The sequence below is a fragment of the Trachypithecus francoisi genome, unplaced genomic scaffold, assembly GCF_009764315.1.
Source record: "Trachypithecus francoisi isolate TF-2019V2 unplaced genomic scaffold, Tfra_2.0 Lachesis_group9, whole genome shotgun sequence".
In the NCBI taxonomy this organism is placed as follows: Eukaryota; Metazoa; Chordata; class Mammalia; order Primates; family Cercopithecidae; genus Trachypithecus; species Trachypithecus francoisi.
Genome location: NW_022681474.1, coordinates 46,984,561 through 47,009,761, shown reverse-complemented (window position 1 = coordinate 47,009,761; position 25,201 = coordinate 46,984,561). Strand labels below are relative to the sequence as shown.

At 36.9% G+C, this 25,201-nt stretch overlaps 1 protein-coding gene across 1 annotated transcript in view; it reads right to left on the bottom strand.

The window, feature by feature from the left end:
• Positions 1-8,835: 8,835 nt before the first annotated feature.
• The window catches only part of LOC117082149 (pro-neuregulin-3, membrane-bound isoform-like), a 36,819-nt gene continuing 20,453 nt past the window's right edge, over positions 8,836-25,201 (bottom strand). The window contains exons 3-5 of the mRNA XM_033208728.1: positions 21,959-22,086; positions 16,727-16,897; positions 8,836-10,740 (exon numbers count right to left, since the gene is read on the bottom strand). Coding sequence (XP_033064619.1) covers positions 10,233-10,740; positions 16,727-16,897; positions 21,959-22,086 — 807 coding nt within the window. The 3' untranslated portion in view covers positions 8,836-10,232. The remainder of the gene's footprint in view (positions 10,741-16,726; positions 16,898-21,958; positions 22,087-25,201) is intronic.

Below are 25,201 nucleotides of genomic sequence, written 5' to 3'. Positions count from 1 at the left end.
CCATATTCTTGCACACAAATTCCTTTTTTTCTGATCATAGGTTTGAGGGATGACTAGTATAAATTTATAACAGTATTTCAGTGACTTGGCACCTTGAAGTGAATGAGCAGGGAAGTGGAACCACCCATGGTATTGGTTCTGAGAGGGCTGAAGCAGGAGACCTGAGCACTGCCATTTTATATTTATTCTTCCCATGATGGGAGCAATGGGTATAGTGACTGCCATGGATATGGCTCTTCTGGCTTTCTTTCTGGCACTGCTGCCTGTCACATTTGGGACAAGAAATAGCAATGTTGCTAAATTTCTGATCGCTCTGTTCTGTATGTCAGAACTTCCAGTAAGTCACATAATTGGGTGCATCCGGTTCCATCTATTATTTATGTGGTCTGCCCTCATTCTAGCCAATCTATGGAATTGTTGAACTAGGGTCAGAATCATCCTTGCTTAACCCTGAGGATTCTAACCTGTCTTGAACATTTAAAGGATCACTATCAGAAATTTACAAGAAAAAAATAATAATGATGAGAAAATATAAAGGAAGGCTACAGGGATTCTGGGTGTAAATGCAGTCCCTTACAATTTTTTTATCTGTATAAGCTTAGGCATGTTTTTTAAAGCCTCTGTACTTCAGTTTTCTTATCTTTAAATGGGGATAAAGTGAATGCATACTTTATAGAGTTATGATGACTAAGTTAATGTATGTAAAACATCTAGTGCCATGCGTATTCACAGTTCTTTCAAATGCTTTTCCTGTATAATAATGTCACTTCTTCCTTATTCCAAGATAGATGGCATTTAAAAAACCTTCTTCTTCCCCTCTTCTTCCCCTCTCCTCTTCCTTCTTCTTACAGTCTGAATTAGGAGGTATAAATTTAGTCAGCGGTGCAGTGGCTTCTCTAGGGATTTTTTAAAAATACAGCTGTCTGTCTATCTTAGCAAAATATTACAAAATTGGTGACCTAAATCCATCAAGGAAGATGCTTAAAAACAAAATTAATACTGTGGGAGAACCAAATATCTTTGTCTATCTATGTTTATGTCCAGAAAAGATTAATGTATATGTGTGTAAATAGATTATTAAATACTGACATAAGTCAAAGGTAGTAAATGTTTAAAATCAGTTTAATAATATATTATAGGATCAATGTTAAGAAAACACTTTGAAATATGAATGTGCTTATGCATATAATGTATGCATATAATGACTTGCATAGCCATTAAGTGTATGTATAAAGATACTTTACCAGTGAAGAAAATTATCATGGACTATATGTAAAGTTAATAAAGTGGGATAAAATATTTTAAATACTAGATGACTGCAATTTTATAAGAGACACACAGTAAGTATATATTCAATAAAAAATATTGGAAGGGAATGTGCTCAGATATTAATGGTGATTATAGTTTGGTCATTCTAAAACGTTTCTTATATATTTTATATGTAAACATGTAATATTTTTAATTAAAAATAAAATTAAGCTTTATTAAGGTAATGCATTTCTGACTATTCCAAATCAATTACATTTTAACCACAACACATTATATTGTTAAGCAAAGTAAATACAAAATAAACAAAAGGCTCAACGAATGTTAAAACGGTATATATTAGCCACTTCCAGAACACAATTGAGTAGTATCTAAAACGATTTTCAAAAATGGTCATACTTTTTGACCCAGCTGTACCACTTCTTGCAAAGTATGACTAGGAAATTACTTAAAGAAAATGCTCTTAACCATTGAGATTCACCTATTTTTTAAAAGCTTGTTGTAATTTTTTGTTATAGACCTTTCCACTTCACAAAAAAGAAGAAAATGCATTCATTAACCTATACACAAGAATTACAATTTCAGGTCTTTACAGATCTTATGAAATGTGTTTATAGATCTGCAGTTTCTTTCCAGAAAAAAAAGTAATGTGTGTTGTAATATTAATTGTGGGGTTAGTTATGGTAGTAAATAAATTGGGTGAATTTGTATCAAATAATAATAGAATGTCTACATAAGTCATAATATAAAAGCAAACTGGAATTTATGCAGTCTTCAATAAAATGTTTATAAAGACAATGTATTGCCATAGGACAATATGACATATAATTTTTTAATTTATAATACAACACAGTAGGAAAGTAATTTTGTAAAAGCATGCCCATATGTGGAAAATGAGAAAAAATATACAAAGATACAAGTTACTATGATTTTAGCATGATGAATTAATGGTTGACTTTTTTCACACTCTCAGTGACAATTTTTAAATAAGATTTTAAAAGTATGAAAAGAAAATCATTGATTCACTTTATATATTATGGAAATGTTTATACAATCACATTCCTGTCTGTTTTTGCCTGGAGAAAGGGCTCACAGTAGTGCTTATTCATTTCATTTTTTTTTTTAAGCTGAAATCTGCTAGATAAGCTTTTTTTTTTTTTTTTTTTTTGACAAAAGGATGCCCCATTTCTCAAACTTTGTTGCGTGCTTTTCAGCTATTAGGTCATTTGGACCCAAGAAAAATTGCAACTCTTTGTGTCTGTGCTACACATTTTAATTTTCAAAATATATTTACATCTGCCCTTATATTTGATTCAGATCTTCTCCTATGTTTAGCTTAAAAGATGGGAGCCTTCAGTGAAAGTTGTCAGTGAGAAAATAAGGACAGGATTAAAGTTAATGATTTCTTTTTACAGATTTGTAATATTTTCCAACTTAAACTCAGATTTTCATAAATATTGTGTTAAATTTGAAGGTATGAAAAACTGGACACTTAGTATATTTAAATGTTAGAGCTCAACAGGCATACTTAATGCCCAGTAGATAATTCTTTAAAAAATAAAATATCAGTATAGAAAAAAGAGTGTAGTTACATGGAGGAGATATTTTTAAAAACCGACTTTATTGTGCAGAACATTTGCCTCACATTTCCTTACAATATTTTTAGCCTTAGACTATATTTAATTTTTAATAATTTTAATTTGAAGCCCTTACACACATTGTTATTGGTTTATTTTTTATTCATTGTTTAAATAATTATTATGTGGTTTTTGTTTATTTATTTATTTATTTTTACGCAAATGGATGATTTTGTCTTTCTCTTATAAAATGGAAAATATTGCTGTAAGAAACAATTCTAAGAAGATTACAAAGTCTGTTAACAACATAAGGAAAATTAAAGGGCCCTAGGTTTATGTCTGTATATGAGAAGATAGTGGCTAAAGTCACGAACCTTATTATCATCTACATTTGAAATGTTCCTAATTTATCCCTCTACTAACACAACTCAAATGAACAAAGCTATCTTTCTCTACAAAATCACATTAGCTTCTTGTTTTAGCCCAAAGTTCCCTGTTTAATAAAGAGGAAATGACATAAGAGGTGAATGCAGTAAGAATACAACCTAAGCTGAGCATCCAGCTTTGGCAAAGACTACTGAGAAGATAAGATTGGGAAACGGTGGCCAAGGAGTCCCTCCACAGATAAAATCTTACTTGACAAAGTCAAGATGCAAATTGATGATTACATTCACATCTAACTTTTAATAAGCAGTATGAGATATCTCCCTAAAAAACAAAATGCAGCCATAGTAAAAGTAAACTCTACAAAGTTGTTGAGGGCCATACATTCAATATATTTTCCATAGCCTTCATATCCTCTCAGTGCAGGAGATACCATTTTGAAATGGTTCTTTGAAGAAAATAGAGCTACATGTACACTGTTTTAAACAAATTTGTTATCAGAGGCATGAGATACTGTTTCCCAGAAATTGTTTTTAAAATGACAATTGAAAATATTCTGGTTACCATTTTTCATGTATTCTGTGTGTGATTTACATTCTTTATTTAAAACCTGGCCAAATGGATTAATAAAGTCTGTTAATGATTAAGAACTAGGGAACTCATTTTGATTTAGAGGGTACAATTGTATGATTAGAAAAAAAGTAGGGCCGGGCGCGGTGGCTCAAGCCTGTAATCCCAGCACTTTGGGAGGTCGAGACGGGCGGATCATGAGGTCAGGAGATCGAGACCATCCTGGCTAACACCGTGAAACCCCGTCTCTACTAAAAAATACAAAAAAACTAGCCGGGCGAGGTGGCGGGCGCCTGTAGTCCCAGCTACCCGGCTGAGGCAGGAGAATGGCGTAAACCCGGGAGGCGGAGCTTGCAGTGAGCCGAGATGGCGCCACTGCACTCCAGCCTGGGAGACAGAGCGAGACTCCGTCTCAAAAAAAAAAAAAAAAAAAAAACAGAGAGAGAGAGAGAGACACGGCATTTCTCTCTAGCTATATTTAAAATACACACAGTGGCCACCGGCAAGTGTGTAGTAATGTTTAAGGTGAGTTGTCATGTTCTATTTGTATCAGTTTCAATAAATGTGTTATCTATTCTCCAGACTTTTATTGATAAAGAGAAGAATCAAAAGCAGGCTGTGAAGAATAAACTTTAAACAGTAACCACTATACTTTCTCGCTCCATGCATAGACTTTCCATGAAAAATATCTGAATCCAAGGTCATCTATGTCATCGAGTTTCAACACACCATGTGTGCTGTGTGCCCTGTGTGTGTGTGATTTGCAGAGCCCTTAAATTTAAATTTATTTCAGAAAGGAAAGCATCCGTGTGGTATATAACAAAGTTGTATGAAGGGTTCATCAGACCTCTAAATACATCAAAAACAAGTAAAAACTGCATATTTTTCTAAATCAACTTGGTAAACTACTACATTGACTTCTTATAATTTTAAAAAAATTAACTTAAATTTACTGTCTTTGAGTCAAGTATTTTAACATTTCATATTGTTTTATTGAAGACTAAGGAATTCAGACTTTGGGTTCTTGACCAAGACACATTATATATAGAATAATTAGTGCTAGTTGGGATGCTGTTGAAAGAGCATATAAATATTAATTTACCAAAAACAGCAATTACAATCAAAATTAAATATGCAAGTAAACCCTGCATTGTTTTTGTCTATCCTGCTCCCAAGGATTATTTTAAACCATGATGTGAAAATATTTCCAGATAATTTATTCACTATTGGTAGGAGAGTTTATATTAAGTTTGATATGCAAATAATTGAGAATATTAATAAGTATCTTGTATTTGTGAATTGTTTCCACTGCCTCTGTAAGAGAAGGACATCTTCAAGGTCTTGTGCCTTCTCTAGAGAGCCCCTTGTTCTGTTTTTGATAATTCATCACATTTTCTTAAAAAAAAAAAAAAAACTGGGGCAAATTTTGGCCTTTGTTTTCAAGCTTTAGAATTGGGTATTTTCTTGTCCATCCCTTTTTTTTTATTACCTGTCTGAGGTAAATTTACATTAACAACAACCACAAAAACAATCCTGTGTATTTTTCCATGGAAATTCAATGTGATATTATAAATGTAAATATTATCCATTGATAGATATACAGGTTCTAACTATTTTTGAGCCTTACTGGGACAGACTTACAGCCATTAATTTTTTAAAGAGTTGTGTTCAAGTGCAAGGATGACAGGTGACCAGATAAAGTCTGGGTTAGAAGGATTGGATAACAAGCCATCAATTTGGAAGGGAAATCAGAGATAAATGGTCATCCACGTTATTTGACAGATGAGGTCATGAAACTAATCTTATGTGTAGATAAGGTATAAGTTTTCACAAAGACAACTTTCAATAGAAAATATTTTCTAATTCATTTCGAACAATAAGAGATTGTTTGCTATCACACAATTAATTCTTTCATAGTCAACAGTATACGTGCAATCAATACAGGTATTCATGACAAAAAATTATGAAAGTACTAGAAACCTGTTCTCTATTTTATCAGGATTACATCTGGTTACCCCTGCTATTATCTTCACTGGAGTATGCAGCATTACCCCTCAGCATCCCCTTTCCTCCAACACACACACTGTCCTTATTGAAGTTTAGTGGGTACCAGAAGTAAAGGCACCTATTTAGGCACCTCTGGGAGAAGTTATGCTTAAATTTATAAAAAAATATATTTGAGAACATTATACACTACAAGGACAACAATCATTTACACTCATTTTTCATGTTCATTTCTAAGAGATAATCTAGCAGAGATGTTATTCTAGGATCTTGTGAATTTTCTAACCCAAGATTATTTCTGCTTGCCTAAGAAAGAGAAGGAACTGAAAAATGCCTGTATGATCAAAATGTTGCCAAGTTGGCTTGTCTTTAAATGCTTTGATTTCATTGGCATTCCATGAGGCAATCACTTTGATGTTTGTCAAATTAAACAAAATAAAACTACTAAGGTATTCGACTCACGGATTGAATATACATTTATATGTGTATGTGTGTGCGCGCATGTATGTGTGGTTACAGTAGGAAACAGATTACAAGAGAATGTTGTGGTTCTAAAGGAGTGAATTTTGTCTTTTACCCTCACTATTTCTTTAAAAGGGAAAGAAATAATAAACTAGGATGAGATAAAGCTTATTTAAAGGCTTCATTTCCCAGGGCATATTGGGATGCATTTAAAACTGAGAACAGCCTGGAAACCTTGTGCTGGTTTTGCCTAGATGAGGATTGAATTTCTGAAGATAAGAGTACAAACACAGTATAGACATGCTATCCATTGAAAACACCAAATCTATACATTTGAATAATAATAAAAAAGTATTCTTTACATATAAAATGTCTCCCAGGTACCAAAAGATCAAATAAAAATCCCACCCCTCTTACTGCGTTCCTAGGTTGGTTACATACTTATTTGAGAGATGTTTCATAGCACTTGTTTCAGTGCAGTATTTTTCTGGTTTGTGGGGCTGGAATCAAAGGGATCACTATTCCCTGTGCCCCAACACACACACTTAGGAAGTCAGTGCTCCCTATAGCACCATACTGCATGATAGATGTGCATGACTGCGGCATCCATCAGACATATTCTGGTAGAGATCTGGTTACTGATAGCCTTAGCCATGGGCAGCCGAGGCCCCACTCAAATTATAGCTGTCATTCAATCCAGAAGCCAATGGGCATTCTCTTGAAGTCTGCTTGCCTCTTCTGTTCTCTTTTTTGGTAGGTCTGATTTGTTACTATGATCAATACAGGTTAACTTGTGAAGTCCTATACAACACTCTTCCTCCTACCTTGCTATTACCTTGCTATTGCTACTTACAAATGTTAATCATTGGAGGTGTGATAAATTTACAAATATTTAGGTTTTAACCCATAGCAAGGCAGATATTGGGCTAGAGTGTAAAACACAGAGCATTTAATATACATACGAAATTTAGGAAAAAAAATTTTGATGCTAATTTTCCAAAGTCATTTCTACTATTTCTCATCATTATAAGATTACTCACATATTTTGAATTGCATCCCACAGTAGTCACAGGCAAATGAGAATAACATATGCTTTACAAAACAAAAGGGATATCAGAAAATGAGTCAAAGTAAAACAATAACAGGTACCATCCATTCTCCAGCAAATAATAAATATGTAGTGTATTTAATTACAAATTTCCAAATATATATTCACATAATAAAGACAAGGAAAATGAAGCAAAATCAAATGTATTTTGTTGAAATAAGCGCACGAGCTTGAAGGATCAAGTACTGATGGCTCCAGGTGTTTTCCATGTTAGATTCACTTTGAAAGTACTGATGCCATCAGCACTGGTCAGCTGGCGCCCAAGGATGTAAATTTTGAGCTTGGATACTTTTCACAGGAAAGCCTCATATTCCTAAAGGAGACAAATGACCACTAAAAAGTAACCATTAATACAGATTATTTATGGAGGATTTTATCTTGACTACTAATTAAGGGAGTAATTGTATCTCTGAACTTTGTATCAGACATCCAGTAGATTTGCCAGATTATTAATGCTTTTTTAGAATATATGGGGGTGGGGTTATAGTCACATAACACAGTTTTTCATATTTTTAAAAAAGGGGTTGGACCAAGACATAAGTTTCATTGACAATCTTACTGTTTTCAGTGTAAACAATATGTTAGAATAACTGCAGTGAGTCGCACAGCATATAACTTCTTAATGGTAAATTCAGAACCAATCTTCCAGATAAGCAAGTACAACATTTTAGTTAGAAACAAAAGCAAAACAAACAAAACAAGAACAAGGTTGACTTCAACAAAGTTGTGAGGCCTTCCAGTTGTTTGATAATTGTGATAAATTTCAACACGATGACATATTGGATGCCCAACTTATCGGGTTTTTATAGACCTGTTAGTTTTTAAGACCATTTTCTAAAATGTTCCCATAGATATATTTTTAAATGAGAACTTAGATGATCTAGACATTACGAATTTACTTAGATGATCTAGACATTACGAATTTATAATAATCTTTTGAAATTCTACCAATATTACCTCCATATTCAAAACAATGGAACTATAACAGAACAAATAATACATATCACACAACCTTTTGTTAAATGTAAAGTGCATTTTTACCAAAGTGTTTCAACATCTGAGACTTTGAATTTCTATTAAGTGGTTCTGATAAATACATGACAATATGTCTACTAATAACGGATGTTCCGAAAGAGCAATTTGCAACGTATTTTCAACAGAAACAACTTAACCTGAAATAAGAACTGTATATATTTACTGCTTGACTCAGAAATAGTTATATTCCTTTTCCATGGAATGTGTCTTCCACCAAGAGATTTTAACCAAGGTTTTCCCAAACTGCAGTAAAAGAAATCTTTTATGCTTTCAAATACGGTGCCTTTTTATTTAAAACAGTGTAAACATAACAACTCAACACCACCAATAATTGAAAAAAGACTGGGTATGTGAACACTAATTTCCTCATATGTCCCATGAAAGTGAGGGTAAATAAACAGACAAATCTTCAGGAGAGATTTCAGTTCACCTTAGCAGTGGTAAAAATATTGCTTTATTCCAAATGAACATACAACACAATTTACTGTTCTTTTGGGGGGCTTCTTGTGAACTGAATAGTCTGGGTTTTATTATTTCAACAATTTATTCTTCCCATACTAACCACAGAAGCCAAAGCCTTGGTCCATATGTAGTAGACTTGCTATAAAATAAATAGCAATGAGGATGATGAGAAAGCAAATGATAACTGTCAATTTGTTAATTGTCTTGTGTTAATAATTTAAGTAGGCATGATTCAAAATAAACATACACCCTCAATTAACTCACCTTATGATACTGATATCATTAATGAGCCAATAGTTGATCCTCTCAAAAGTATTCACATCAGAAAATGGTCTAGACAGTGTCAAGAGTTTTATACGACCCCACCATGCAAGTGACCTTGATTTAAGAACTAACTGAACTTTATACTTAATGGAAAAATTTAAAGTGAACAGATCTAAGAGGGAAATACTTTTTCTGAATATTAGATTCCCTGATGTTTCAGAACAAATTTTAGCAAGCGTAATACGCGCACACATGCACACACATACGCACAATGAACACATGTGCTTACAGCACATGTGTCCGCGTGAGCAAGTCCACATACACACACGCTCGCACACACATGTGCACACAGGCACACAAAAACTGAGAAACGCTCCTCCAGAGCCTCTAAACAATCTCAAGGAAAAACATTTCTATTAGCATGATTTTAGTGACACGACATAGTGACTTGTTTGTCTCTTTTTCTGTAATAATTTCATACCTCCAGCTGAGATCTGTGCATTCAAATCTCAGAGGAAGGTGGCACACAAGAGTAGTTAAGATTGCCTCCGGTTTCTCCTTCTATCTCCTGTCCTCCTTTCCATTGCAGAGTCTTTTGTGGCATTCTCCAAAAATCAAATAGAAAACACTACATTTCTCGACATGACATAATCTGTGATGAGGCTATTGGGTGAATAGAAATTTCAGGCTTGGGACTGGCAAGCCAAATGGCAAGGGCCACCTGCTCACTGGCGCATCCACCTGTAGGATGCAGCTCTCCTCTTTTGCAACCAGTGTGTTTTAATGAGACACTGGCACTTGTGGGGCCAAGGGTCTGAATTGCCCACATCTTCTAAGAGCCTAAGAGGACAGTGTTGGGACTAACTCAAATTGGATTCAGAATTCTACCCCAAAGCTTTAATGGTAAGCTTTATCCCTCCTGAAACATTTCTTTCCCTTAAAAAAATATTTGTTAAAAAACACTATGATATGAGGGCGATAGACTATTTGGTTTCTTCTAAGTAGATGCTCTTAAATTAATGCATATAAATAATTTGTATTTGATTTCCTCTCTTTCCTGTTGAGCAAAGCATAGAATGCACAGATTCCTACATCTCCAGTCACTTGGTCAATGCAGAGTCTCTTTGTATTTCATTTCTTAAGACAAATTGTGCCTCTCGTTCTGATTTGGCCGTGGGACTCAGGGGGAGAAAGGCTGTGTTTTCGCTTGCACTGTCCTCGGTTTCTACGCTGGCCAGTTCGTAGTCTTCTGACCGTCTGGCATCAGTCAGAATTCGGATCTGCTCCTGGACAGTTTCTAGCAATATTTTCACTTCTTGTTGTTCTGCTATAAGACAATCGCTGACTGGAATACTCACATTGACAACGTCAGCTGAATAGGAGTTTTTGCACCATTTGATGCTTTTGACTTCAGAAATCCCTGGCATTTGCAGGCAGGTTTCCTCTAAACCCACTGAAGGGATGATGGGCACAGAACTGGCCCTTGTGGATGAATAGCCCACCAGGTCCTTTTGCTCCAAGCTATTAAAATAGGGGTTTGTCTCTCTTGAAGGCAGTTGCATATTTATTGATGTATTTCGTTGAGTTTTTAAACCATTGGATGAATACCTGAAAAAGAAACACAGTGTTACTCCTTCTGCCTTCTGCTGGGCTTTGTTAGAGCAATACTCAATCCACAAAGCACTTTTCACATGCACCATCTCACTGAATTCTCACAGCAACCCCATGAGACGGATAATAGATTCCCAGTTAAACAGAGAAGTAAACTGAAGCTCAGATAGGTGAAGTGACTTGCCCAAGGTCACACAGAAAATAAGTGACAGACTGAGACTCAAACCCAGATCTTCTTACTTTAAGTCCAGGGGTCTTTCAACACACCACAGCTGTATAGGCAGGTGGGATATAGTCTTCCTGACCTCTATCCTAGAATACAAAGTAAATGGGGATTGAGCAGGTAAGTGTGGCCTTTCCATTGTGACAAACAGGACACCCATAATGGCATTAGTCCACTCCATCAACTCGTCCACCCTCTCAGCCCTGGGTTAGTCCAGTAGACTTGTTGTGGCCACCCTAGTTGAAGCCAATCAAGAAGCCCAATATTAAGCATCCAGGTACTACAATCACAAGTTTTTCTGCTTCACACTGATTTTAGGGGATCCAAATCCAATTTCCACTGGCACTGTGCTCTATAGGAACCACCTCACTGCCAGATTGCCGAGCCAGCGGATGGGAATGGGAGGATAACGATTCCTCTACCTGCCTGGGGCTGAATATGAAGTGGGTTCCATAGGGCTTCTACGCATCTAGCATCTTTCCTTACAACCAAGTAACCAAGAAACCAAGTAAGGTAGTTCTTTGGTCCATGGCAAGGACTTGTCAAGAATGCCAATATGCCATTGCAAGTCATTTGAATATAGCAGAATCTTCTAACTTCCCTTCTTGCCTGTTCAGGGCTAGTAAATCTTTCTCCTCTGTACTGTTCAGTGACAGAAAATGGGACAGGTATATAGCAGATTTATAGAAATGGGGTTTTGGAACTTGAACAGTAGTGTTTTATTCTATTTCTTAGTTATTTGTCCCTAATTTAAATGTTAAACATTCAAATTTTGACACAATTTAAACATATCAACCTTCCATACAATAAATCTCATTTCCTTGACTTCCATTATTATGTAAATGAAAATCATGTTTATACATGTAGATAATAATTGCAATGCAGTGTGTTGCATACTAAATACAAATCTTTATTGTGAGGACATGATTGGGAGCAAATTAGAGGTCTTTCCACCAGACAGTGAACACAGACAGGGAAGAGATTTAGGCCTCTGTAGTCCCATCCTCTCTTACTGTGCCTAATACAGAGTTGGTAATCAATACACTTTAACTGAGTGAATACATGAATACATAAACAAGTCTTCAAGGTAAACTCCCCCTTTATATCCTACTTAATGTCTGTTTTCAAACTTAATAACAACAGCTAATATCTGTACAGTGCTTGTAAAAATCACTTTCACCTCCAATTAACTTGTTTTATTTTTTAAAAACCTTGTAGTTTATTTATTATTACATTTAATGGATGAGTAAAATAGACTAAGATGATTTTCCCAAAGTTATATCTTCAGTAAGAGTCACACAGAGAATTTAAACCCAAGTTGTCTTATTCTAATTATTATTGTCAATGTTAGAGGTTGTTAATGAATGAATATATCCTAAGGTGAACCAGAATACCTTTTTGGGGATATGTAATCTTTATTCATACAAACTGCACAGTTAAATATTTGGAAATTCTTGGGGAATATTACTCCATTCTCATTAGTGTTATATAACTAAAAATACGAGCCTAAAACTTCAAATCAATAAATCACTTTCAACAAGAAGTAAGGAAACAAATTTCAGGCTTTTGTTTTGCTCTCAGCACCATCCTGTTAGCATGATTTGTACGTATGAAAATATAGAAAGTCTGCCTGTCAGGTTCACCAGTGAAACAGGGACAAGAAGTGTAGCCAGGATAGCATTTCACATAAATATCATCAGGGTATACCAGTAGGTAGAATCTGGTAAGTTGATACGCGATGGTGATAGGTAAAAATTCTTACAGTTGGATCTAAACAGTTGGATAAAGGTGCAAATATCTTAGAGAATGCTTTTAAATTGTAAATTCAACAAGTCAACTAGGTGGCATGACTAAGACACAATCAAAGGCAATTCACGCCAAACTTTGAGCATTCTTCTCATTTGCCAGAGGTCCGACTAAAGGATTTAGATGAGAAAGAGGAATTGCAGTGGACTATTATGTGTCATTTCCCAAGTCAGGCTTTGAACACATGCCTGGCAACAACCGAAATTTAAAATGTTACCATGACATGAAGATGAGCTGTAAACAACGAGAACTTTCCTAACTGTGATTTTGTTTTGAATTAGACATGATTTCAAGTTCCAAAATTACTATATGCTCTGGAATCTCAGGTAAATGGCAGCCTCACTTTAATTTTGCCATCAATTAAAACAATCAGGTAGTAACACTAACTTGATTGCTCAGAGGGAAGGGGAATTTTTCTGAGGACTAATTGAAATAATGTCTCTGCCCTGTTCTACTAGAGACACAGTGGCAAGCCTCACGCCCCCCCAGAGATGCTATGAGTGTCCCAGCACTGGTATTCCAGCAGAAGTTTAAGTGAGAGCTAAATTTCTAGATGTAATTTCTGAGTCAGAGGATTCAAAGTTCTGTATCCCTTGAGGGCCAATGATGCTTCCACAAGTTCTGTCCATGAGCTTGTCATTTCGTTTTGGGCCAGTCTTCCTCTCATCCTCAACAAAGAAAATACAAATGCATCTTGTCTGTAACTATGTGAGTCGAAGCATTCTTTTAAAGAAGAAAGATTCCAAGTATTAGTCACTTGATTTGGTTCCCAGTCATTCATGAGTCATGCTAAGGAATTTGTGTTTCTCTACGAGACTCCAAACCCTCTCAGTTCCTAGGGCACATGGCAATGAATGAACAGACTATTTTGAAGGAATCCACACTTTCCTCTGAAGTCATAAAATTAGATACTCCGTTTACAAGTCATCAGCCATAAATGTGGTTTTCTTCACATTCCTTGTTGATTTAGTGGTTTATTTAGTCAGAAAAGCCAGTATTCAATCGCAGCTCTTTTACATGGGACTGTGTATGTCACGTTGGGCTAGCCATTTAAACTCTGATATCCTTAGTGTGCTTATCCATAATATTTCTAAAGAATAACTGAAGAGAAGTGTATAAAGTTGCTAGCTAGGTGTGGTAGGTATTCAGTATATTTTGAATTTTATCTACTTCTAAGATGTGAATCTAACATTTGTGATTCCATCTCTTTTTGTCTGGCATATGAATATATTAGCTTGATTTTCCTGACATGATACAGTTTAAACTCTCTGAGCCATTACCATGGCTGTCATTGACCAGGGCTCCAGTCATGACAAAGTTTCCTCAAGAATCTCCTCTTCACCTCACTCCTTCCCCAGGCCACAATAAGATAGACGTTACGTTCAAGCTGGGCGGAAGTTCTTGCCAAGGAAAGAAGCCACATATGTTGGAAGCCTAACTGTCACAGACAGCGCCCACTTGCTTGGTAAACAAGCAGCAGATAGCTGATGGCTCTTGCAAATTCATTTCCCCCTCTTCCAGGCTGGGGCCAAATTTAAAGAGGGCCTTTAGCTGTGAAATTCTATTGCCAATCCCATTTGCAGTTCAGAGAGACAGTCAGCCCCCTGGGAGTGGAAAATAGCTATTTATAAGAACTGAGAATGAGATTGCTCCCTGAGATTCATTGTGCTGGGCATACAGTGACTTACGCTTAGAGTCACCATTTATCAGCATCTGGTAGATATCACACATGGGAAAATACCTGTGGCCAAGCAGCTGGAGAGAATATTCCAACCCAATAGTGACTGAACCAAAACAAAACTACCACCACGCAGAAAATAAGTGTGAGTCTCCTAGGAGGTTAAAAAAGCAAAGCATAGCCTCAGCATGTAATGTGATCTCTGAGCCCCTGATGACATGTGCATGGTTCGAGCTTGAGCCTGGCATAGGCTCCAAGCACCCTTACTCCTCGAACATATGGAATGATGGTCATAACAGTGCCCAAAAGAAAAAAAAAAAAAAAAAAGCAGCATGGGCTGGGTTTTTTGTCCACTCACAAAATCTCTGAAGTTGGTTTTCCCTCATTTGTTCTTGTAACATTCATCCCAGGGATTTTATGTATATGTATATAGTCATACTCACTAGCAAGAGGCATCATTAGTCATTTATATAGAAAAGGCACTATGAAACATGATCAATTATAATTATGGGTTAAATGCAAGCCTGCTTTTCCACAGATAAGACCAAGAGAAATGCAAACTGCTTCTTGACTAGCATTATACATTTTGAACCCCTTGGCTGTTATGTTTACTTTGCAACTGTCACCCTAAATCTGTACCAAATGCCTTTTACAGTCCATTTGGAATTGCTTCAAAATTATAAACCTAGCCACCAGCCATTTATTTCCTGTCTTCTAGCTTTCCTAAAGAAATCTGTTGCTGAACTTTGTTAGACAGGACACTGCTCCATATATCCCATTCCCATATGAAAAGAGAAACGTGAGATTCTGTGCTAGACCTACCCCCTGTTTTGGTCTTTAGCCTGATAGAGACAGTCTGGAAAAATCATCCAGGTCAAAGCAGCATAGAAACCTGGCCTGGCTCATTCAGAGAGATAAAAACAGAGCCATGAGAACCTGGCTTGAGTGAGGGAACCGATTTCTGAAATTTCTAGAGTAAACTCTGATTGCATTGCTCTTGAAATTATTGAAAAAATTATAACAATTACTGTAATGATGAATACCAGTACCATTTCTCTGCTTACTATGTGTCTACTACAAACTCTTTACACACATGATTGTTTTAAATCTGCCCAACAATCTTCAGGGCGTTGATATTATTTTGCTCAATTATTTATATTTTTCTTTTCTTTTTTGAGATACGGTCTCTCTGTCACCTAGGTTGGAGTCCAGTAGCACCATCTGCACTCACGATAGCCTCCATCTCTGAGGCTCAAGGGATGCTCCCACCTCAGCCTCCCAAGCAGCTGGGACCACAGGCACACACTACCATGCCCAGCTAATTTTTTGTATTTTTGGTAAAGACGGTGTTTGCCATGTTGCCCAGGCTGGTCTCAAACTCCTGAGCTCAAGTGATCTGCATACCTCAGCCTCCCAAAGTGCTGGGACTATGGGTATAAGCCACAGTGTCTGGTCTATTTTTCTCAAATTATAGATAAGAGCATCTAAGACCACATCATAACATATTCTCAAAGTCACACTAGTAGTGAGGAGCAGAGATGGGATTTGAAGTCCAGTCAGTTTAAGTGAGGATCGCATGTTTAGTTGGGCAGTTTATGCCAACTATGTGAATAATGGCTAACATTCATCCTGTACTCAGCTCACCATGCTTTGATGGTGGTGATGCCTCTATGGATCTGTGTCCACCAGAGGAAGGGATATCTTTTGCACTGTAAAGAGTAGCAGCGATGGTGTCCAAAGCCCATCCTTCTACCCCTGTACCATGAATAACTTGCAGATATGAGTTTTAGTAAGTTGTGCTTTGACTTTACACTCTCAAGATTGACCCAGATTCTACACTCAAGCTCAGGGGAAGCAGATACTGTATATATGCCATGAGTTATTGTTTAGTGTATTGTTCACAATACTTATCAGAGAATTAAGTCCTTTTTCTAATCTGCAGATGAAGGAACACTGTAATCCTCCTTTGATTTTTTAAATCAAAGAGAAATTTCCAGTTGTATTAGCAAATGATCTAATAACATATTGCCTAGATATCTACACTTACTTTCTTCCTAGTTGTATTTCTTTCTAATCTAATGTTTCTCTGATACCCATTTCCATCACACCTATACTTTAAAGTTGGTTCACTTTTTGGAGAACAAAGATGGCAGTAAGCATATATAGCTAGTTAATGAATAAACGAATGAATAAAACCCTAAGGAACATAAAACTTAATTTAAAGCTATGGCATTAAAGACACCTTCCCTAAATTCCACTGCTGTTTTGAGACCTACCCTTGGCAAGGTATCGTATCCTGGTCTGGGATCCTTGATTCTTCGAGTTGCTGATATGCTGGTCCCACAATTCCGCCTAGCCTACTTCGGGGTGACGGGGGTGTCCTTCTGAAGGCATTCCTATGGAGCATGCCACTCCTTTGCCCTGGGCTGCAGCAAGAGGATAAACTCCTGCTGAGGTGGAATGAAAACAGACAAACAAACAAACAGAAGACATCATAGCAATAACCTCACAGGTGGCTGCTCAACCTTTGCAAACACTGAATCTGCACCCCAAGTCCTCAAAGTTCTAGGCCAGGGGCCACCCATGAATATAGTATATGTGGTAGAATGGGATCAGGAATTGCCCAATCCATTTTACCTTTGGAGACACTGAGAAAAAGGGAAGTTCCTGGATTTCTGGCTTTCTAGGTTAGAGCATGACTGATGAAAATCATTGCCACTTTCCAGCCAGGGTAAGAGGCGAACTTAAGGAATTCTCAAGCTCCTCATTCCCATCCATCCTGATTATCCAAGGCATCGTAGGTGTCTCTCTGATAGAAATAAAAATAGCCTTCTTATGAGACACTGACAAAAACTAAACACAGTAAGCCCAGAAGGGATTTGCGGGGGAAAAAATTCACTTATTAGCGATAGAATTCACAAATTTTAATTGGCATTTTCTCGTTAACATATGTTTAAATTCCCTGTTCACTACCTCAGATTTTAATCAATCTTGACAAACTAAATTATTTTTCTTCTGAGTTTGCTTTTAATAAACATCTGACTATATATTTTATTTGACTCATACATTCAAATGCCTAAATAACTGTATGTTTATAGATGCCATCAATGAGCAAATCACGTAAGTGGCTTACACCACAGGCCTTAACAAAGTGAGAATTCTTACATAGATTATGTACAGAAAAGAACTAGACTCTATAAAAATTCATTGCTGATGAGACTTATTACCTGTTCCTTATCCATTCCTATCTCCACCCCACTGAATTAACCCTACTGTAGACTGGTGAGCAGAACTTTGTTCATGTGTAGACATTCCACGAGATGCTAGTTTATGGGGTCACACTGGTTCTGCGGTGCTCAAATAATAAAGGAACTGAGAATTTTGTGCTGCATTCTCATTTAACTCTGTAAATATCAATACAACCATAGAAAGAAATATGAAAACATTCTCAAAATTTCAATAAATTTATGAAGGCTCTAAAGAAACCAGTCTCTCAAAGACATTTTACCCATATCACTATGTTATTTGGTGTTTTGTCACTTTTCTTCCATCAATATTACTGTTAATTCTACTTAGTCAATACAAAACAGGACTTTGCAAATATTATTTAAGATCAGAGTTTGAAAATCTGATATTTGAGTGTTAATAGCCACTTTCTTGGTTGTGGCAAGGTGACTGATCAATCTTTATATTCCTCAAGCCAACATTAACTTCCTAAATTTGTGCAAGCAGAAGATCATCCCTTATTACACCTTTATTATTATTATTATTTTTTTTGAGACAGAGTCACCCAGGCTGAAGTACAGTGGCACAATCTCGGCTCACTGCAACCTCCACCTCTTGGGTTCCCATGATTCTCCTGCCCCAGCCTCCCAAGTAGCTGGGACTACAGGTGCCCCCCACCATGGCAGGCTCATTTTTGTATTTTTAGTAAAGACGAGGTTTCACCATGTTGGCCAGGCTGGTCTCAAACTCCTGACCTCAGGTCATCCACCTCTTAGGCCTCCCAAAGTGCTGGGATTATAGGCGTTAGCCACTGTCCCTAGCCCCTATACCTTCATTCTTTATCATGATACATCTGGTATGGTGTGTCCCTAAATGCCTAACAGGGGATGTCTAGTTAGTGCACTAAGCCCACAAGTTGGAGAAGCTCTCTAGCAGCTAATTTGTTTCCTTGCCTTCCTACTTTCATCTACCATCCAATGGCAACGATGGGGTCTGCAGGGCATGAAGGCTTAGATGCTAGAGTTAGCTGCAACTGAGTATAAGTCTTGGGTCTGCAGGTAACTAGTTGCTAGAAGCATGATGCTGATGGAGGTACTTGTACCAGTCAGAGTCCCGGAGAGACACAGATGGCAGTTTAACTTGGTTCATTGTTAGAGATTTTGCTATATACAAAAGTGTGATCAGTGTTTGAGGGGGAAAAAGGCAATAAAGGAGGCTGCTGTGCCTCAGGACTACTATGAGAAGCTATTATTATACCTCTGACTTAAGGAACAAGGAGAGGGAGCAGTTCTCAGAATGGAGAGAGAAAGTGAGTTGTAAGGAGGGGGCCGCATTGCAGGCTCCATGGCCCCAGAAAAGGGACGTACTGAAGGCAACCAAGCAGGGAGGAAGGTGACACAAGGGCCATGACCTCACTCTCCTCCCTGCCATCTATCTCATGCCTGTGCCTCACACTGAACCCACAGAAACCAGAGGACAAGGGAGCCTGCAGCCGTCTTGGTGTACAGGGCAAGGCAGAAAACAGAAAAGGTAGAAACTTGTTGCCAGTGTGAGAAGGGAGTGGCAAAAGGAAGATATCAGCATTCTACTTAAGAATTTTCCTAGGTTCGCTATGGGATGTGGAGGTTTAAAGACAGGAAGTATGCAAAGCATGGAGCATGGAGCCTGGCACACAGTAGGTGCTCCACACGATGAGTTCCTCTAGCTCCATTGCCACACCTGGCAATTCATAGGGTCTTCTCTGTCACTGAAAACCCTGGAATTATTTCAATGCAAAAAAACCTACATACGTGCTTTTTATAAGTGACATGGCGAGGCACAGTGGCTCACACCTGTAATCCCAGCACTTTGGGAGGCTGAGGCTGGTGGATCACCTGAGGTCAGGACTTCAAGACCAGCCTGGCCAACATAGTGAAACCCCATCTCTACTAAAAATACAAAAATTAGCTAGGTGTGGTAGCACGTGCCTGTATTCCCAGCTACCTGGGAGGCTGAGGCAAGAGAATCCCTTGAACTCAGGAGCCGGAGGTTGCAGTGAGCCGAGATCACACCACTGCACTCCAGCCTGGGCGACAGAGCGAGACTCTATCTCCAAAAAAATAAAATAATAAAAAAAGATAAATGACTTACATTGCCAAAATATACTGCAATAAATATGACATGCCGTAATAGATTTATTTTCTAAACAGATGGGATTTTTTTGAACTAAACATTAGAAATAATGGCTTTGAATTAATAGCTTTGTTTCGTACATGAGTTATCCAAAAGAGTCATATTTGCAGTGCACAAAAGAAATTAATTATTCATAGCTCACTAAACTGTCACAACAGCAAAGTCTATCAGTATGAACTAGTGACCTGTCTTAAAAGAGTTTTATGCCTATTGATCAGCTATTCCGGCCTTCTAACTCAGTGGCATTCAGGAAGTTATGGAGCAGTTTCCAGGTATAAATCAGTGCCTGGGTTATCAATCATGAAAACGTTTAAGTCTATTGCATGTTTTACAAAACAAAAGCTATGATATATTAAACTATAATTTACAAAGTTCTAAAAGCATTTTGTGAGTCAACCCTTGTCCGTCTGTCAGGACACAATGTATGCTAACAGATACTGCAATGTCGTTGATCCAAACAAAAAGGAAGGTCTCTTAAAGATATCCTTATTTAATGTGTGAGTGACTTCTAGACACCATAGCAGAAGCCAAGTTTAGGAGGAAGCATAAAAAAAAAGTACATGAGAACTGGGCATAGGAATATTGCAGCTCAAACATATGAAAAGTTGATGTTTTAAAACATATATATCAATTTTAAAACATTTATGACAGAATATAGTTAATATATAATACTAGAAAGATATTATACTGAATTACTTGACTAGGTGAAATACTACTTTAACATGTGTTATAATCAGGAGGAGAAAATACCATTTGGGGGACAATGTCAGTCTTCTGAAAGACTGGTAATATTGGACTTATTTCCCTAATTAAGACAACTTCCATTAGGTCCAGTGAAATGAAATGCTCTTTTCACAGGAAAATACTCTGTAAATGCAACATTGATATAAATCAAAACTTGCAGTAAGAATAGCTAAAGCAATTATCCAAGAGCCAAACATATTTCAATCCTGAATTGAACATAGATTCATACCATATTTTTTAAAATGGCAAACTCTCAGTGTTTTAATCTCTACTCATGTAGAATGAGAATAAAAATTGCCATCAAGTGCTGAGGATTAGTGTCAAGAGTGACTAAAAATCTCAAAGTAAATGTGGCCAGAAACAATAAAATCCATTTCATATAACTCATTAAAAGGTGAAGAAGAAAGTAGTTTTCTTCTATCATGTATGTTTCCGGCTTGGTGTTGTGCAAACTATTGCCTAGTATGTGATAACAAAGGGGCAACAACATTCAACTTTCATTGCTGGGAACAACTGTTATTTACTTTTTCATTGTTAAAATGTTTAATTTTTCATAATTTTTTCAAATTGTAAAATACTGTATATCTCACTAAGAAAAGGAAGCTTCGATCTTTGGATAACTTCCATAAAGACTGAGGATGTATATCTGAACACAATCTAGCATTTGTCCCAAACTTCATCATTTGGTTTAGAACAAATACCTTTAATATTTGGAGTTTCAGAATGCTGATGTATAAAACAGAAAAGTGGAGACTAGAAGATGCTGAAGGACAAAGTTAACTTTAGAATGCTATGAAATGTGTCAAATAACTACGTTTTCGGTGTTTTCTCCAAAGCAGCCAATTTCTGGGGAGCTTGTAAGAAACTGCCACCCCATTTATAACAGAAGATTTTATAGACCCAAGAAGAAGATTCACCAGGCTTCTTCCCCGTGGAAAATTTTATTTTGTAAGAACTGTGTTGGAAAACCTGAAGTCTGTCACATTAGGCTGCATAGGATTACTCATTAACTGTATCATCTAGAAAAGGCAGGCCAGGTAACGTATTTTTAATTTTTAACGTATTTTATTTTTAAGAATAGTTTTTCAGAATGCAATTTTTTTTTTTTTTTTTTTACTGGTCTGTAGCTTTGATGGGTGTTATTTATAGTTCCACAAAGTTTCTTACAGGGGCAATGTTGTCTGCTGTGGAAACCGGTATCTTTGGTTTACCTGATGTGAGGTGTTTGAGCATCTGCTCCACAGAGAACTACAGGAGAAGCAAGAACAGTTGTCTCTCCTAAGTCATGCTGCCAGTCCTTGGCATGTGCCACCCAGCATACACACAGTGTGAATGTGCCCACTCCCACCATGATGAGCTACTTGTACCTGTGGTGTTTGACAGACTGGCTTCCTCTCTCAGGAGAAGGGACTTCAGGGAATGACTGGGGGCCGACAAAACTTGACTCCATCATTTTCTCCAATGCAGTCACAGGATGCCTTTCCACCTTTGAATACTGTGGGAAATCACACGTACAGAGTTGAGATGAAGGATAAGTTATGGAAAGAGGGCCTAGAACACCAGAGCTAGGAATTGAGAAGTTACTGGAATGCCAATTCCTCCTGGTCACCTGATTAGAGGAGCAGGAGATGAGACATAATTTGTGTCCTATTTCCAACACATTGAGTATTCACCTCCCCTGCCCCAACCATCTCTGTGCCTAGACAGGATCCATTGAAGAGGGTTCTTCATGTCAGAATCCCAAGCCTACTCTCTCATTTTTATTAATGTACACCCGTGGCACACTGTGACTGACAGCCGAAAGGCACTTACACGTATGGTTTAGTTGATGTACATCTTACCAAAAAAATTGAATTTGTAGCTGGGTTACTACAATAAGGATTCAATAAACACTTATTAAATTTCATAACATTCTGAGAATGATGAAAGACATTGGTTCAGAATATCTGGCCGCCACGCTCCACTGTTTTTCTCTTTCAGCTTGTTACCAGGTAATTACCATGTTTAACAAGAGAAATTTGGAGCATTTCACTCCTTATAGTTCGGAACTCTTGGTTTCTCCTTTGGCTATAATAACTCGTAAGGTGTAGAAGCCTAAAGAAGGCTTACATAGATGACAACTTCAGAAAAATTTTACCCCAAAAGAAATATCACACGGCATCTCAAGAGTCAATAAGTTGTCAACTTTAATACTCCCTGCACACTGGGCGCGGGAACAGGTAGCAAAGTGTAGAAGATTTCTCTTCTAGAAACTCCAGGTGAAGACTTTCTTTAGAAATAGAAGTTTAAGGACGCTCATCAAAATAAAAGAGAGTAGTTTGGAGTCTGGATATTCAGTACCCAATGTGTCAAGTTACAGATTTTAAGTGTTATCCTGGGTAACTATAAAACTCTAACTCAGTATACCCTTTTTTTTTCATTTCAAAAGCAAAGAAGCCACTATTAGAAGCATTGATGAAAAAAATCAAGTTAATCAACCTTTTTGAATCTCACATCTATATGGTGGGATAATAAAATGTCTCTTACAGGGTTGTTGAAAAAATTCACAAACAATACTTAATGCACTTGATCCAGGTAAAAAGAAGGTAGATACAATAATGAAGACGATACTCTAAGATGTTTTCTAGCCTTTTAGAAATATTATCTCAGAACTATAAGAAACTAAAGATAAATTCCACCCTAAGTCCCATTTCTAATCAGTTGGTAGTGGCTGCTTGTAGTCTTATATTTACATATATTCTAAAGATGACTTATGAAGTAAGAAATGGAGAAAGAAAGAGTTCTAACCAGAAGAAAAGTGAATCCAGGAGGAAGGAGTGGGAGATATTTTATTGTAATTTCTTTCTTAAAATGTCAGCTTTAAAATTAATGCTTGAGAGTAAATTCCAAAGACTTTCAACATGGCTGGAAGATATTGACAAGAAAAAGAATATAAAAAGACAGAAGAATGAACATTTGAAAAACAAAAATATCCAGGCTGGGATTGTAGATAATAAAGACAATGTAATATATGCATGCTGATTAATTTTAGACACTGACAAACAAAATATATGTATTTAAGTATTAGAAATTAGCACTAGAATATAAGAATTATATAGAAGACATGAAAAAATTCAAATAATATTAATTCAGCAAAAATTAATAAGGGGGGCTGTAACAAGAGAGCATGGTAAATCGGAAATAAATGGACAGGAATAAGTGTGAAACTATCAGTGAGGATAAAAACTGTGGATGGTTAGATTTAACTATTAAAAGATAGATTCACACACTGATTTTAAACATCTAGTCTTCTATGTTCTGAAATAACTAATTTAAAAACAACAGAGAAAAAACTCGACAGAATGGGTAAGGATATACCCTGCAAAGTATAGGGGGAAAAGCTTTTAACAGTAATAATTTCAAATAAAACATAATTATGTATAAAATGCATTTTAAGAGGAACAAAGATGGATATTTCATATTAATAGAATGAGCAATCTAGCAAGCAATAAATATTCATAAATTTTTATCTACCTAACAACATAGCTTCAATATGAAAGGCTTTGTCAGGCCAGGCACGGTGGCTCATGCCTGTAATCCCAGCATTTTGGGAAGCTGAGGTGAGCAGATCATCTGAGGTCAGGAGTTTGAGACCAACCTGGCCAACATGGTGAAACCCTGTCTCTACCAAAAATACAAAAATTAGCTGACCATGGTGGCATGCGCCTGTAATCCCAGCAACTCAGGAGGCTGAGGCAGGAGAATAGCTTGAACCTGGGAGATGGAAGTTGCAGTGAGCTGAGATCGTGCCACTGTACTCCAGCCTGGGTAACAGAGTGAAAGTCTGTATCAAAACAACAACAACAACAACAAAAAATAAAAACAAGAAAGGCTTTCTCAACTAGTCACAAAAATTATAAACCATCAACACTGTCATAACTTAATTACATACGAATTGTGGCAAGGAATGTAACTATGGATAACAGTAAAGTGTAATTTTAGTTTAATTTATATTTTTAGATTTTGATAAAGAGAAGTGATACAGTTTGGATATTTGTCCCCTTCAAATCTCATGTTGAAATTTGATCCCCAGTGTTGGAGATGAGGCCTGGCGGGAGGTGTTTGGGGTGTTTGGGTCATGGGGGTTGATTCCTCATGAATGGTTTGTGTCCTCCCTGTAGCAATGAGTGAATTCTCATTCTATAAATTCATGGAAGAACTAGTTATTTGAAAGAGCATGGCACCCTTCCCCCTTTCTCTTTTTTCTCTCTCACCATGTGGCACCTGCTGCCCTTTCTCTTCCGCCATGAGCAGAAGCCTCCTGAAATTCTCACCAGAAGCAGATGCTGGCACCATGCTTCTTGTACAGCCTGCAGAACCGTGAGCCAAATAAACCTCTTTATAAATTACCCAGCCTCCGGTATTGCTTTATAGCAATGTAAACAGATTAACACAAGAAGATATGAATGAACTGTTTGGTTAATGGAAATACATTTAAAAACCTTTATAAAATTATATGGGAGATGTATTCATAACCTTATGGGAGAAAGACAATTGTTACCAGGACAAAACACCTAGAGACCATAAAGAAAAAAATATGTAAAATTTGACTTACTACTAATTTAAATATC